Source organism: Vigna unguiculata, chromosome 3 (assembly GCF_004118075.2).
Source record: "Vigna unguiculata cultivar IT97K-499-35 chromosome 3, ASM411807v1, whole genome shotgun sequence".
NCBI lineage: Eukaryota > Viridiplantae > Streptophyta > Magnoliopsida > Fabales > Fabaceae > Vigna > Vigna unguiculata.
The window spans coordinates 9,465,527-9,482,034 of record NC_040281.1 but is presented as its reverse complement, the minus strand read 5'-3'; the positions used below and the strand labels follow the sequence as shown (position 1 = coordinate 9,482,034).

The following is a 16,508-nucleotide window of genomic DNA, read 5'->3' as shown; positions in this document are numbered from 1 at the left end:
TATAAAATCTAAAAATTAATTTTTTTAATAACTAAAATACTTTTAAAAATGGGTTTTAGTATCAACAGAAAAACATTTTACATACGTAGCACCTTGGCACTTTCTGTTTCTCTGTCTGTGAAAGCGTTACTAAACTCTCACTGCACCAACTTAGTACTTGTTTCTCATCGTGGCACTGCTAGTTGCGAATCGTTTTAAGCTTTCATTTCGTTCGTAGGTTTTTGTCGGAGACAAAATAATGTCTGCAGCTGAGCGTCGTCCTCGAAACGGCCACGAGCAACCCCGTGAAGACGTGCAACACGCAGAAGGAGTTGGTATATGGAATTTTCCTCTGAATATCTGTGTTTTGGATTTTCGTAACTGCTTCCTCCATTTTAATCTGAATTGTAATGACTCATTGTATGTAATCTTCATTTTCTTTTCTTGTTTCTGTGTTTTCTCCAGAATCAGATTCTTCGATGGGAGACGAAGACGAGGACGAGAGCGAGGACGAGTACGTTAAACTAATTCATCCGTATATGCTTTTCTTACTTTGCGATTTTCCTTTTCTGGTTTGCTTATCGATTTTTCTGCCGGGTGTGATTAGTTTCATGTCTATTCTATGGTTTAATTGTCGGATTTCGATAATGTTGATGTAGTTTCTGCTCATTTACAAGTGATGCATCCATTCTCATTCTCTTGTGCTTTTCTAAGGCTCTTTATTAATTGGTTACTTCGCGACTAATGTGGTCCTTTTGGTCGCTCTATCTGCTGCTTGAATTTCCATGTTGATTTGATTCTGCCTCAGTGTGTGATTCATTTTTTGCCATCATTTTTTTTTTCTGCCTTTCAGTGGTATTTGAGTTTGGCCATGGTTTCGTCGCATATATTTAACGATCCATGCGCTGTGTTGTGCTTTTCTGGTTTTGGATGGTTGATTGAGTTCTTGCTGAGATGATTAGCTTCGTTAACTTTAGCACGAGTTCATATTTATGTACAGTGGTGGATCCATAAACATGAAGAGACAAATCAGGAACTTGAACATTGAATTTTTATATTATATTCTAGCAAAAAAGTAACTTAGGTATTCCATAAGAAATTACCATGTGCCTCTTCTTCCTAGGGCAAGGACTGAGAATTTATCATTAATAGAAGATTAGATATTATTGTTTGCTAATGTTATTGTATGGGTGTTTATTTACAGATATATAACTATAGATTTGTCAGATTTCAAGGAATTGAAGTGTGCTATCTGCCTGGGTATGTAATTTAACTCATCCCTGTTTTTTTTATTCTTTGCCAAAAAATTTTGTTGTTCCACAAATATGGTATACTTACTCTAATTATGAATATGATAACTTTGATGAAAGTTTTGTTTAGCAAGGTAAGAAAACAATTAGTTCTAATGCTTTTTACTTGGTAGGATAATCATTAATGTTAGCAATAGAAAGATAATCAACTCAAAAATCTGCATTCGTAAGCTCCCTTTATTATGTGTCGTTAAAATTTCATTAGATTTTAGTAAAGATTTTACGTGTTACGTATAGTTATTGCCTAGTCCAGAATGAGAATTGCCTGGCGTTATTATAATGCACTTATCACCTGACGTGGGTTGGGTAAATGAAATTCTCATATAAATAATTTTGGAAAAACAAATCAATTTCATTACTAAATTATGGTGTTAATAATACACCTATTTAATCGCAATTGCATAAAAATTCTTACAACATTCTTTGTATTTATTTGTAATTATTGTTGTTTTTTTTTCTTTCTTTTATGTGATTTTATAAATTCCATAGGTTTAACATTTATAATTCAAAAATGAAGTAAAATTCAATAATATATATGTAACTATTTATCCTAATTTTGAACATGTGAATTGTTAAATGTATTCTCTCCTTTGTCAATATGTCATCCACATATAACAATAGTGTAACCAATTTTCCTTCTAGGATTTTTCTTTGAAACAAACACATTGGTTTGCAAATGTTCTATTATATAGTTTCAGTCATCATGAAAAAGTCAAATTTTTTTCAAATTTCTTATATTAATACACTACTAAAGAAAATCATATTTTTTGTCAATTTTATTTTAAATTTTTTGACTCATTTATAAGTGAATCGAGTTATGTTTACTTATTAAATGACCAATTCGTGATGGGTCGGATCAAATCGGGTCAGACGACCCATTTTCACAACTCTGGTAACAATTTTTTGTTTCTTTTGCATATGCCACTTTTTCAAGCATATATGAAATAGCTTCAGAATTATTGTTTTTCTTTCCTGGAATTTTAGCTTGTATCTAATAATCTTGATGACATATTTTTAGTTAAGTTTTGAAAATGAATCTATCTCAGTAAATATATAGATGACAACTTTTAATGCATATCTCAGTAAAGATTTTGTTAGTGTCTGCATGGATGAATTTTTTATGACAAAGACGATTCAAATGCATCATCTTAAGCATTTTTTATTTGCTTTCCTAATTATAAAGTGATATAGTAAAAGATAATTTATTTCATTATATGTGTAGGAATCATCCGAAATACGAGAACAGTGACGGAATGCCTTCATCGATTCTGCAAAGAATGCATCGAAAAATCCATGCGCCTAGGGTTGGTACTGCAACCTGTGCTATTTATCTCATAGATTTAGTTGGGTTGTGGTGTACCTCTTCTAACAAATTCGAACTTGTTTCACTACAGTATCAATGAATGCCCTATTTGCCGTGTGCATGTTCCTAGTCGACGCTCATTGAGAGAAGATCCAAATTTTGATAAATTAATTGCTGCTCTTGTGCCAGATATTGATAAATACGAGGAACAGGTAAGGTGGAGATGTTGCATCTTGGATTGATAAAACTGTTTCTGTATATAACAAACTTCATGGACTTGGTTTTCTGTTTCAGGAGGCATTGGGTTTTGTTGAGGATCATGATAAAGAGGTTCCACTGTACTCACACATTTTCTAATTGTTTGCAGTTAATACTTGAGGAATTGGCTTGTAATAATATTAATGATTAAAATGTTTATCTTTTGTGAGAAGATGGAGGCTTCAAGTGTGGAGAATGTTCCATGTGAAACAGAAGCATCGGATAGAACAGAGAAGGCAAGGGCAATAGCTGTAGCTTTTGACAGGATGAGGAAGTCTAAAGGTAAAGATGTGAAGAGGGATCGCAGAAAGCTGAAAAATAATGCAGGTGATCAAGTTCAGGTATCCATTGAAAATGAGGCTTTGAATGATAGTGATGAGAAGACAGAAAACGGGACAAGAAAAGATGAAGGAGAAACACAAATTCCACAGGAATCTGCTACAATCGATGTGGATAGAGAAATAACTTCATCTGCAAATCTTCACCAGAGCAACACCCTACTCAGTCACCAGGTATTTAAGTAAATATCATTTCTTTGTATGGTTGAAGAACTTGAAACACATTGATGAAACATTTCTTTTAATTTACAGGAAAGGACAAAACAAGAAATAAGTAAAAATATGAGCAGTTTAGAAATATTAACCAATGATTATGCTCATATTGAGGAGGAGAATGATGATGTTGGAGGTGTACAATCTGTGGGATTAGGAAGTGTTCATAACGTTACGTTTCAATCCACTACAAAATTAAGTGAGAGTTTCTCAAATTTTGATTCAGCTGCCAACCCTAAACTGAAGGAAGAAGTAAGTAGTTTAAAGGAGAAGCTAGCTATAGTTGAAGAAAATTTCAAAACACTAAAAAGTGTTATGCTTGGGTACATAAAAATGAAAGAAGGACATATTCCTTCAGAATTGATTACTCTATTTGGTGATACTACTAATGCAGCTGTAAGTAATTCGTTATCTGTTTTAAATTAAACTATACTGTTTAATAATTGAATGAAATTTAATATAATATACATATTTATCAATGAGGCTGACATGATGTTGTTTTTGTCATAGGATAAAAGAAGTGGATAAGATGCTCCAACAGACAAAGAAGAACTTAGAACGGGTCATTTATCATAGACGGTCATGGAGTATGTCATTTATGTATGGAGTTAAATTTTGTGTCCTTTTGTTGAAGGATATACGACATATTTTGGTTTTTAGTTTTGGTTGATTTATGAAATGTGTTTAATGATATTGCCAACTTCTTTACTCACATTCTCTTGATGGCAAGAGAATATGTTTATCTGATTTTATTTTTGCCCATTTCATTTCTTTTTCTTTATTTCTTCCTCCATATGATTTTTTTGAAAAAAAAAGCTTTTTTTTTTTTACTGAATTTCAGTTTCTTATAATAAGAATAGAGAATAAATAGTCAATAACATATTTTATTCAGTAGAAGAAAATGGGTTCTTACCAAAAAAAAAAATGTGGTTTTGAAGTTGATCAATAATACATGGATCTAACTTATTAACATGCTAACAAAATATATAAATAAATTAAAATATATCAATAAAATAACAAAGTTTGTTAAATATATAAATAAAGTTTAAGTGCCCAAATTAAAAATAACAAAGTCGACGCAACATAAGAGATATTTATAATATTGTTTTACGGATAATTTATCAATAAAATAAAGTAAGGATAAATAAGTTTTAAGACTTTTTCATTATGTGAATGGAATTGTTTAAGACGTGTTTTAAAAATATGCATATTTGCTAGAGAAAAATCCAATTTAATAACTCACCCTTTATCGATTTTTTTATGCTTCCAAGTTTTTTCCCGTTGATGTTGTTAATCTAAGATCAACTATTACTTGACGTGTTTTTCATTCTTATACAAGCAAATATAACCGATCAGATGGTCTTATAAAAAATGGGTATCATTAGAGATTTAGTCAACAAATACACAGATATTTAGAAATTTATAATTTTATTTAAAAAAAAATCAATACAACGCAATTAATGAATAAAAGAAAGTTGTAAAGTAACGAGTCAAAAACAATTAATATTTTGTTGTTGTAATAAATATCATATTAAATTTATTCTGTGATGTACTGACAACTTGGGTCATGTAGTCGTGTCCGACACGTATCCGTATCCGATATTTTAGAATATTTTATCGATACTTATTAATGAAATATCTAATTGTTAAAGTCGTAGTACACTATAAGAAAATTTTTGAATAGTGACAAATTTTAATGACAAAATAATTAATTAATATATAGTGACCAATTTAAAAACTAAAATTATTGTGAACTAAAATAGTTCTAAAAAAATATAATTGGTCTCTAAATTGATAATTAAAATAGTTTCTATTATGAATTAATTTCTAAATTGGTCACTAACATTAACTACCAAGTTTTGACTACTAAAATAATCGGTTTCTAAATTAGTCATTAACATTATTTATTAAGTTTTTGACTACTAAAATAATTAGTCTCTAAGTAGGAAATTGATCTCTAACATATTTTTTGTTACTAAAATTAGTTATTTGTTAAGAGTTTTATTGTAGTGGTACTTTTATGATGACAATAATTTATATTTTTTATGTTGACAATTTTAGTTAATATAGTTTTATTTTGGATTCACACATAAAAGTTATATATTTATTATGTTTTTAATAATTATTATACACTTTTCGATACTCATAAATCACGTATTCATCATGTATCGTATCCTATTATTTTAAAAAATAAAAGTATCAATGTATCATATACGTGTTGTATCTGATACATGCATCGTATATATGTATCATAGAATATATTTGATAATATTATTGTTGCGATATAGTTTTATTTTAAAAAATATCAATACAATACAATTAATGAATAAAAGAAAGTTGTAAAGTAACGAGTCAAAAACAATTAATATTTTGTTGTTGTAATAAATATTTTATTAAATATATTTGATAATATTATTGCTGCATTGATTATTGTAATAAATTTACACATATACTACTATTAAAAGTAATGCAATTTATTATGAGATTGAGGTTGTTTTAATAAAAATGTTTGATAGTTTTTAATAATGTGTGAAAAGATATCAAACTCTAATTATTTATGGGTCTATGCAAGTTTCTTTATATATGTATTAAATTTAATGTTGCAATAAATTTAATATTTATTATCATAAAAGAGAAAAAAAAAACTTATTAATACATTACTCATGGTCTACGTTAATTAATGGTATTTGAATAGTGTATCGTGTAAATAGTTTTTTCACATCCCACAGATTTTCACAAGTTGACAGAAAGTGCCATTGTAGTTTTTCTCGAAGCCTCGAATCACAAGTTCATCCCATAATCTTAAAAATTCTCCTATTACACAATATTTATCTTACAAATTTATTAAAAAAATTATAATTTTTATTTTACCTTTCTTTTAAGAATTTTAATTAACATGTAGTTTTTTTCGTAAATAATATTTTTTACAAAATTATAAAATTTGCAAATACTTTTTACAAAATTTATTATAAAAATTATCTTATACAAAATATTTAGTGAAAAAATTGATAACAATTTTTTATAATTTATTTTATAACAAAATTTATAAATATTTTTTTTAAAAAAATTTAAAACAAAATTAAAAGAAGTATAAGTTTTTTTAATAGTGTTATATTTCATCATCATCACTACGCAACATGAAAAACTGTCCCAGACATTACAAGTGGCGTCTTCTCATAGGTTTACAAACATCACTGTTCAAGTCACATTGTGTATAAATTGGCCATCTTCTGTCCCTTTATCCGTGAACGCGTTGTTGAACTCTTCACTTTGCCAGCTTCATTTCGCAGGTTTGTCTTCGTAGCACTGCTAGTTTCAAAGAGTTTTAAGCTTTCATTTTGTTCATATAGGGTTTGGTTTCAGTGAAATCAGAATGCCAGCACAGAACCCCCAACATGAGCAACCCCAAGATGAAGTGCAACACACTGCTCAAGCTGGTACGTGCCGTTTCCGTCTGAATTTCTGCGTTTGGATTTGTGTGACTGCTTCTCAATTTTAATCATAGTTTCATTTAATCACATGTTTCGTCTGTAATCCACTTTTTTTTTTTTTTGTTTTCTTTTGAATCAGAGCAAAACGGTTCCTTGAGCAACCAGGACAAAGACGAGGCGGAGTAAGCTGTTTACTTTGTTAATCACTGCTTCTGTTTTTTAATCGGCATTTATGGTGCTTATTTTTATGCAGATTTTTGCTGTCTATGCTGGTTTTTTTGTGTATATATGGTTTAATTTTGTGTTGTTTTTGGGAGTGTTACTATGTGTTTTTGGCTTATTTCTTAGAGATGCATGCATTTCTTTGTGCTTTTCGCTTTATTTACTTGTTTACTTTGTAATTTGTTGATTTTACATTAAAATCGATCTGGTTGTTACTTGAATTTTCATGTCAATTTTGGTTTTGCCAGTGGCAGTTTTTGCATTGCACGTTTCGGTGGACTTTGAGTGTTGATGTGATTTTTAATATTTTATTACTAAAAAAGTTATATTTTCTGTCAATTTTATTTTAAAATCTTTTTCATAAAAAATACTTATAAATTTTGCATTGTTTTTGAGAGTGTTATTATGTGTTTTTGGCTTATTTTTAAGAGATTCATGCATATTTTTGTATTTTTTGCTTTATTCTGTTGTTTACTTTGCAATATGTTGATTTTGCATTATAATTGGTTTGGTTGCTGCTTGAATTTTTGTGTCGATTTTGGTTCTCCCTTGGATTGATTCATTTTGTGTTTATGGTATTCTGCATTGTGTGTTTCAGTAAAATTTGAGTGTTGATGTGATTTTTTAATATTTTATTATTATAAAAAAAATTGATATTTTCTGTTAATTTTGTTGTGAAATTTTTTTAGCATGAAATACTTATAAATTTTTGTATTATTTTTGGGAGTGTTACTATGTGTTTTGGCTTATTTCTAAAAGATGCATGCATTTCTTTGTGTTTTTCTCTTTATTCAGTTGTTTACTTTGTAATATGTTGATTTTGCATTAAAATCGATCTGGTTGATGCTTGAATTTTCGTGTCGATTTTGGTTCTGTCTCGGCTTGATTCGTTTTATTTTTACGGTATTCTGCATTGTGTGTTTCAGTGGCATTTGAGTGTTGATATGATTTTCTAATATTTTATCACTACAAAAAAAAACTTATGTTTCTATCAATTTTGTTTTAAAATTATTTTCGTAGAAAATATTTACAAATTTTGCATTGTTTTTGGGAGTGTTACTATGTGTTTTGGTTTATTTATAAAAGATGCAAGCATTGCTTTGTGCTTTTCGCTTTATTTAGTTGTTTACTTAGTAATTTGTTGATTTTGCATTAAAAACAGTCTGACTGCTGCTTGAATTTTCGTGTCGATTTTGATTCTGCCTCGACTTGATTCATTTTGTGTTTATTATATTCTGCATTGCACGTTTCAGTGGAATTTGAGTGTTGATGTGATTTTCTAATATTTCATCACTATTAAAAAAACACTCATATTTTCTGTCAATTTTGTTTTGAAATTTTTTTTCTTAAGAACTAATAAATTTTGTTGTGAAAAAAAATTGCAGGAAATTATTGTCAATTTTTTTATAAAATATTTGGTATAAAACACTTTTCACAACAAATTTTGTAGGAAATACTTACGAATTTTATAATTTTTTAAGAAATAATTACTCACAAAAAAATTACTTGTTAATTAAGATTCTTGGAAAAATAGTAGAAAAAATATTTTCTTGTAAATTCTTTTAACAAATTTGTAAGAAAAAACCCATGTAAAATAAGAATTTTTAGTAGTGTATGAGTGATCCATGTGTATTCTATCTTGCTTGTATGGTTGTGTATGTTTTGTGTTTGTCAACAAAGAATAGAATATATTTTTAACAGAGCATTTACATTTTAAGTACAAGCATTATTTATCTTGGTAATTGTAAATAAAACATAGGTTCTTCAAAAATGGTCTTACACACCAAGTGACTATCTAAGCTTACTCATCTAGCCATCAACATTATGTTTAATAATCCAAGTTGAACTAGCATTCTTTAGTAAAATATCGGGTAATTTACAAAAATGAACAGAAATACAACGATCTCATTGTCATAAAAGTTTTTGTGGTGTAGTTGTGTTAGTGTTTATGATTTAATTTCCTTCCCAGCCTAATGGAGTGAGCATGTGATATTATGTACTAGTCCTTGTCTTTTGTTATTATGTTTCTAGCAACTCCCTAAAATCACATTAGTATCTAGTGACAATTTTCATTGGGTCGCTGCTTTCTTAAGCTAAGAATAATGCGCATTACTTGTATAATATGATGCTTTAAAACTCAAATATATATAGCTGGGTGAAAATTCACCTCAATGATTTGTGTAAAAAGTTATGTATTCATTACAATTTAGAAAAATCGTCTGAGTAATTTTCAGAACATTATTGTGTGGACTATCTGTTCTATTGGTTGTCAATATCTTCTCACAATACATTGACCTAGGACAAGGAGTCGAGAATTTTGCAGTTTGACAATCATCTCGTTAAAATATTAAATATTAATGTTTGCTAATGTTAATGTTTATTTACAGGCACGTGGTTATAGATATGTCAATTTTGCAGTGTGCTATCTGCCGAGGTATGTCATTTATTACTGATGCCTGCTTCCTTAACTATTCTCTGCTAAAAATTTGCATAAGCTTACAAAAACTTACTCTAAGCATGAACGTGATAGCTTTACTAAAAGTTTTGTTTTATGAAGATAAGACAACAATTCATTTAGATGCTTAGAAAACAAAACAAAAATCTTATCACAAAATTAGTTAAGACAATGATTTTTTCTTGAACTTGTAAAACTTTTAACATTCTTTTGTCTCTTTGTCTCAAGAAATCTGTTCTGTTTTTCTGGTAGAATATTTATCTTAAATTGTTATATTATTTTTTGATAAGTTATAGATGTTGTTTTCTCTTTTAGTTTTATGTGATTTTATTCTTTATTTTTTTTTATGTATAAAAAAGTTGGCACACTCCACTTCAGGTGCTTCTCCATTTATATTTTTTATTATTGATAAAAAATAATAATTAATGCCTTTTTGTAATTAAGGTTGTACCAGAGGAAACATAATCAATTTAAGAATTTATGTTTTCATTAGCTCCTTTCATTATAATCTTGAATCCTCCAGCAGCCCCTTATGCATTGTGATTTCAAAGTGTCCTTTAGTAAAGATTGTATTAAGAAAAGAAATAAAACTGGCATTGTGACATTATTTTGAGCGATTCTATCATTTGAAATTTTAGTAACAAAAAGCCTTGCATTGTTGATTATGCAAAAAAACGTTTTTGAAAGTATTGTTTCTGATTCCTTTATTATTCCAAATTCCCGAAATTATCTGATCTTGCACCCCTTTCATTTATTTTATTTTTAATTTCCATCGCACCCTTCCTTTAAAAACTCCCAAATTTTATTGAGTGTTTTCAGCATCATTATTTTTGTCAGCGTAATGAATGACAATGCAATAAGCAAGTTGTTCTCTCTCTGTTTGTTTGTTTATTTATTTATTTTATGTAATTCCTTCGTCACATATTCATTGAGTGTTTAAACTATTATTCAAATTCTTTTAAGTATAATAATACTATAATTTTTATTTTTTTGACTTTCATTTCTTATTTCCTGACATGATTTAGTGTGATCATTAATTAGTGTATTATTATAATTTTTTTTAAAAGAATTAATAATTCACACTAAGTCACGTTATAGGAATGAAAATTAAGAAATGACAATCATATTATAATTTTCCTTCTTTTAAAATGATAAAAAGGTTCTTTGATTCTAAAAGTGTGAAACTAAAATAGTTGTCATAGTCCATTCTAGTTACATGCATGCAATTGTTGACCTTCATTATTTCAAATTATTAAACTTTTCTTCCATGTTGGCAGAAATCTAAGGTAAGATTTAGATTTAAAAAAAAAATACCATTTTTTATTTTAGCATAAATTAAACTAAATTTATAGAAAAATCTATATCATTCTTTTAGATATGTCAAATAATGCAGCATGTAAGGCATATTTTATTTGCTTTCCCAATTTACAAATTATATAGTAAAAGATACTTTATTTCGTTTTATGTGTAGGAGTCATTCAGAAAACAATAACGCTGATGGAATGCTTTCATAAGTTTTGCAAAGAATGCATTGAGAAATCCATGAGCCATGGGTTGGTCCACAAACTGCAATCTATGTTCTTGTGTTACAGATTTAGTATTGGGATACATTAGTTTATTTTTACAACTGCTAACGAATCCAAATTGGTTTTATTGTAGTGTCAATGAATGTCCTGTTTGTCATGTTCATGTTGCTGGTCAAATGTCACTGAAAGAAGACCCACAATACGATGCTTTAGTTTCTGCTATAGTGCACAAGAAAAAGGTAATAATACGATTGAAAAATGGCTTCTAATTGAATAAAAAACTCATGAACATGGTTTTCTGACACAGGATCAGGAAGTGGCTTTGCATCTGCATGAGAGGACTAATGCTCAAGAGGTGCAACTTTGCTCAAAAACTTTTGAAATATGGATGTTATAATCTGAATGCTGTCGCTTGAACATAACTTCTTAGAATTAGGGTTTTTATTTTTCTGATTTTACATTAAGTATATAATTTATTATACAAACAGGCAAATTTTCAACAGAGTAACACCAGTATTAGTCGCGAGCAGGCTAGGAGAAATCGCCTCGCCAAGCTTGTTGATCTTCTACGTAATTCTGAATTGAACGCTGAGGAGGTATTTTTTTTGCTACTTCCATAGTTTCTTAGATTTTATTAAAGTAAAGTTTCTAGAAATTTGCATCACAATTTAACAATATTTATCAGCAAGGTTGTTAAGTTCTCTTGTCTGAATATTTCAATATTCTGTTACCCTCATGATTCAGTGATACAATAGAGTGACTAGGTCTTATGTTATTTTCAGTTGGATACTCACCTTGTGCTTGTCTCTTTGGATGAGCAAAAGATACCAAGTTTGGAGGAACCACATCTTTTATGCAGGCCTACTTGCTCAGTGAAGACACTCTGCAAGGTTATTATCTCTCCATATAAGTCATCATTATATATATATATATACTTTGTCGATAAAATAAATTGTAAAAGAAAAATTATCAAAATATAGTGGTTAAAATATATATATTATTAATTCTGATTGGATTTTTATGTGCAGCATGTTGCACTCAAAAGTGAGCTGCTGGAGAATCAAGTTGAATTATTGTTGGTTGAAGAATCAGCAGGCAATAGTTTAAGTGGTAACATCTTGATTGAAGAATCAGGAGGCAATATTGTAATTAGTGACATAAAAGTTGACCCAAACAAGCACAAATTGCGTGTTCTGCGAGGTGAAGAAACTTTGGGTCAACTCTACACTCCCAATCTCACCAACTGTGGTCATCTGGTAAACTCTAAATGTGGCCTACGAAAACTTTTTAATAAATATATGTAAACAACGTAAGCAAATAAAATATAATAATATATCATCTTATAAGTTGAACTTAGATTATATATAAACCAATTAATAAAATTATTTTATTATTTTATTTTTATTTTCTTAGAAGCATTTACTACGAAATTTTGTATAACCATGTAGAAGGCATAACTAGATACTTTATGTTTTCTCTTTTAGTACCATTAAATATTCACTAAATTTCTTTTTAAAAAGTAAACAATTTTGATGAAAAAAAACATTAGTCAGTGCAGTAATCAATCTAAATGTTAATTTACAAAATAAAAAAAATTATTAGTTATTAAAATATTTATTATTATGGTTAGTAATTAATTAGAGAATAATTTTTTTAGTAATCAAAATTTTAGTAATTAATGTTTAGTGATCAATTTATAAATTAATTCATTCTGTAAACAAAACCTTGATATATAACTAAATTTTAGAGACGAATTATAATTTTTTTTATAATAGTGACTATTTTAACAAATAATAATTTTTTATTTTATAAATTAGTAATTAATTATAATAATTAATAATTTTTTGTTATTAAAATTGGTTGTTAATGGATGATTTTTTTGTAAGGGTCGTTAGCTTTCCTTCTTTTAATATCTCTTTTTTTTTTTCTTGAACTTGTTATTTGCAGTTCATCGCTTATAAGCTGAAGTAGCGGAATATGCTTGGGTTTAGCAGATGATGAACAAACCCTGAACTATTATATGTTTATATGAATAATTAAACAGAACATTGAAAAATGTCAGGTTGTTTTATCTCTTTCAATAATTTTCTCTCATGTTAGAGAAAATGGTTCTGAACCTTTTCGGTTAGTCAGAACCGTGGATATGTAGAAACTCTACAATTTACAGACTTCGGGTGTTCTAAACTATTTCACAAATATTTTGATCAAGAATTTATGTATGAACTTGTATTTGATAATCGTTAATTAGTGCTCTAGCACAAGGTTTTACTCATATATTCATGGATTTTGAATTCAATTTTCTAATTGTTATAATTTAAAACACAAATGCGGAATTTGATTTGTTCAATCTTCACACAATTTTCATGATTTTATGTATGTAATCTAGTTCAGTTGACATCGTAAGTTTGAACAATATTAACCTTTTGTTGTAAGTTTGATGTAATTTTGTAGAAAAGTCTATAGACTCATTTTTTTTTATGATTAGAAGGCATATATATTGTTTTTATAAACCAACCTTAAAATAAGTTTGTAATTTGAGTTGTTCTGTCTTCTTCCCACAGTCACTATTGTCTTCATTATTTTAATAAATATAACATTTATTGCAACCAATCTGATTCCCAGTGATGATGTTGAATTTTATAAAAATAGTTTATTATCATGATTATTGTAAAGGAAAATGTTTCACGTGCACTTTTTGTTGAACACCATTGCAATCATCTCTTCATTGAATGTAAACTTGTTTTGAAAGTACATATGTGTAGAAGATGGGTGAGAATTCAGTCATGCTACCCTAACAGGATCTAAGAATATATGTTACAATTTTCTATTCGGTGCATTATATAGATAAAATGTGGCTAGATACATAATGTTGCAAATAGAGAAAGAAGATGTAGGCCAAGGAAAAAGGGTCGAAACAAAGAGAGCGAAAGGGAGAAAGGAGAAAGTTATTTTATTTAAGGAAAATGATTTTTTTATTATTAAATTTTGACAATTTTCTTTTACAATCTTAGGTGACATTTTCTAAGTGGTTTTCCATTTTTCTATTTTCTCATTCTCAATATTTCAAAGCCACTTAAAAAATGACACATCATAAATAATAGAAAGTTATCAAAATTTAGTAGTCAAAATATTATCATCCTTTATTTAATGAATGAAAAATATATACAATAGTGTGTAAAAGACTAATACAAACGAAAACTCAACTGAAGTGAAAACAGAAAACGCAACAAACACATGTGAATCACTGAGTTAAAACAAAGATGCTCAAGCGAGACGAACAAAAACAGAAGCATAGTTACAAAATGTTGTGAATTCAAACGTGAGTCTAAGTTTTACATCGAGTAAAAATACAATATGAGTTATTGAACAACATATAAAGATAAAAACCCATAAACTCATTACATTAAGAATTTGGATTAGAGGTGGTGTCAATTCCTTACAATATGAGTTATGTTCATATCTTATGTGTTTATCTTTGACAATACAATAGACAAAAACACAAATCTTGGATCTGAAAGAAATAATCTTAATTGTGAGTAAAAAACAAATCTAAAGACAAAAATATCTCATGAGTTTAAATATATGAATCAAATTTTTGTGATTTTTGTTGTTTAATCTTATGTAAGGTCTTTCTTTTGTTTTCTTTGATACTTTCATATCTCTTAATATAGTATTTTCTGTTTTGACTGATAAAAAAAATATTGTAATAAACATTTTTGTTGAATAATATTTGTTTTGTTTAGTAAATGAAAATATTTTATATTTCTGTTAAAGGTTGTAACAAAAAGTTTTTTGTTAAATAACATATTTATTCATCATATATATCATAAAAGGATCATCATGTGCACAATATTTTTAAATGTCTGAAGTAAAATTTAAAATAAAAAAGATGGAGGCACTTTTTTTATGAAGAAAATAGATATAAAACGACATGCTTAAATTAAGACTATTTGTAATTTAAAAAGAAAAAACTGACCGAGTTAAATTATATAAAAATATTAAATTGTTTAAACTGTTATACTAGACTTATATTTATTTAATTTTCAAAAGATAAATTATTTTAAATATTACTATTTAAATTCAAATTCATTATAATTTACTGGACTAAGTGTATACTTTGAAATAAAATACTTAATGCAAATAAAAAATATAGTTCGGACAATTTAAAATAATTTAATTTTTGGTTCAACTTTATTCAAATTATAATATAATAAATCGTACTAGACGTTTTATGAATGAAATATATCTCGTTTAAGACTTTCCCTGAATTTCAATGTAATTTCAGATGTGGAAGTATTGGCATTGACATTCAGAAAATTAAATCTCAGTTTAATACACACGCTTTATCAATGTTTTCCATTATTTAATTGTTCCGATTTTCTTCTCCTTTAAAGAATTTGTAGATAAGGCATGGAAAAGAATTGACGCGTTCTTTGAATAAAAAAAGTACGTTACATGAAAAATAGACAAAATAATTAAATGTTAGAGATAAGTTTTAATGCTGGACGGGTTAAGAGTTTGAAAAACTTAAATGAAATATGAATATTGAGACTTTTATTTAAAATTCATTTTTTAAGTTCTTTTAATAAAATTATTTATTAAATTGTTATAGTTAATTTTATTTAATTTTCACAAGAAACTTTTTAAAACTTTTTAAACTTATAAAACGAAAAAAATGGAATAATAAAACGACTAAAAAAACATTTTTAATCCTAATACAAATCTAATAAATTACCAAAACTCTCAATAGAAAAAAAAAACAAATTAGTAAACGAAAAATCACATAAAGATAAAAAAATATAAATCAAAATTATCAGAAAATAATAAAAATACTAATCATTTTTTTTTCTTAAATAAAATTTAATTTCTTAAAAAAATATTTTAACTCATTTAATATCATTTTTAATATCAATAAAGTTTAATAAACACTAATAAAAATTGATGATAAGATAATGAAGATACGGATCATTTTCTTTTTCTTAAATAAAATTTAAGTTATTAAAAAAATATTTCAACTAATTAAATGTTATTTTTAATATTAATAAAATTTAATAAACATTAATAATAATTAAAATAAATTTTACTTTTAAGCATAAATTATAATTAATTTAATAAAAATATATTATTAATATTTGTTAATTTGTTTTCTTAAATATAACTTTATAATTAATCTAATAGAAATATATTATTAATGCTGGTTCATATTGAGTAGGCATGTCAATCGGGAGGATAAGGTACATGTAGTAGTTTTTCTGTGTCCTACCTGTTGAATAAATATATGTTTCGTACCCGTATTCATATTTGTGTGGATATCCATATATTTATTTAATATCCACGAATATCCGCGAGTATTTACAAAAAAATAAAAATTAATATTTAACAACATATTTTAATTGTAAATTCAAATAAAATACAATAATAACATTCATAAATTTCAAATAAAGTCCAAATAACTCTTCTAAATAGTGTTGAA

General features: G+C 27.3%; 2 protein-coding genes across 2 annotated transcripts; both read left to right on the top strand.

Moving 5' to 3' along the window:
* The first annotated feature begins 238 nt into the window (after nt 1-238).
* Nucleotides 239-4,047, top strand: LOC114178863 (putative E3 ubiquitin-protein ligase RING1b). The gene is made up of 9 exons (XM_028064987.1): nt 239-356; nt 445-493; nt 1,184-1,239; nt 2,512-2,593; nt 2,684-2,804; nt 2,887-2,922; nt 3,024-3,362; nt 3,441-3,797; nt 3,912-4,047. Exons 1-9 carry the CDS (start codon nt 239-241, stop codon nt 3,927-3,929), a joined length of 1,176 nt encoding a protein of 391 aa, XP_027920788.1. The 3' UTR covers nt 3,930-4,047.
* Nucleotides 4,048-6,664: 2,617 nt separating this feature from the next.
* On the top strand, nt 6,665-13,270 carry LOC114174920 (putative E3 ubiquitin-protein ligase RING1a). Its single transcript, XM_028059652.1, has 11 exons — nt 6,665-6,691; nt 6,765-6,838; nt 6,972-7,014; nt 9,442-9,488; nt 10,981-11,062; nt 11,169-11,274; nt 11,343-11,390; nt 11,524-11,631; nt 11,818-11,925; nt 12,064-12,291; nt 12,983-13,270. The coding sequence occupies exons 2-11, from the start codon at nt 6,775-6,777 to the stop codon at nt 13,004-13,006; spliced, it is 858 nt and encodes a 285-aa protein (XP_027915453.1). The 5' UTR covers nt 6,665-6,691; nt 6,765-6,774; the 3' UTR covers nt 13,007-13,270.
* The last annotated feature ends 3,238 nt before the right edge of the window (nt 13,271-16,508 follow it).

Coding starts and splice junctions, on each gene's coding strand:
- LOC114174920 (XM_028059652.1), top strand. CDS start 6,775: ATGCCAGCACAGAACCCCCAACATGAGCAACCCCAAGATGAAGTGCAA. Junction 9,489..10,980: donor GCAGTGTGCTATCTGCCGAG/GTATGTCATTTA, acceptor TTTTATGTGTAG/GAGTCATTCAGAAAACAATA. Junction 11,063..11,168: donor GAGAAATCCATGAGCCATGG/GTTGGTCCACAA, acceptor GTTTTATTGTAG/TGTCAATGAATGTCCTGTTT.
- LOC114178863 (XM_028064987.1), top strand. CDS start 239: ATGTCTGCAGCTGAGCGTCGTCCTCGAAACGGCCACGAGCAACCCCGT. Junction 494..1,183: donor GAGGACGAGAGCGAGGACGA/GTACGTTAAACT, acceptor GTTTATTTACAG/ATATATAACTATAGATTTGT. Junction 3,363..3,440: donor ACACCCTACTCAGTCACCAG/GTATTTAAGTAA, acceptor TTTAATTTACAG/GAAAGGACAAAACAAGAAAT.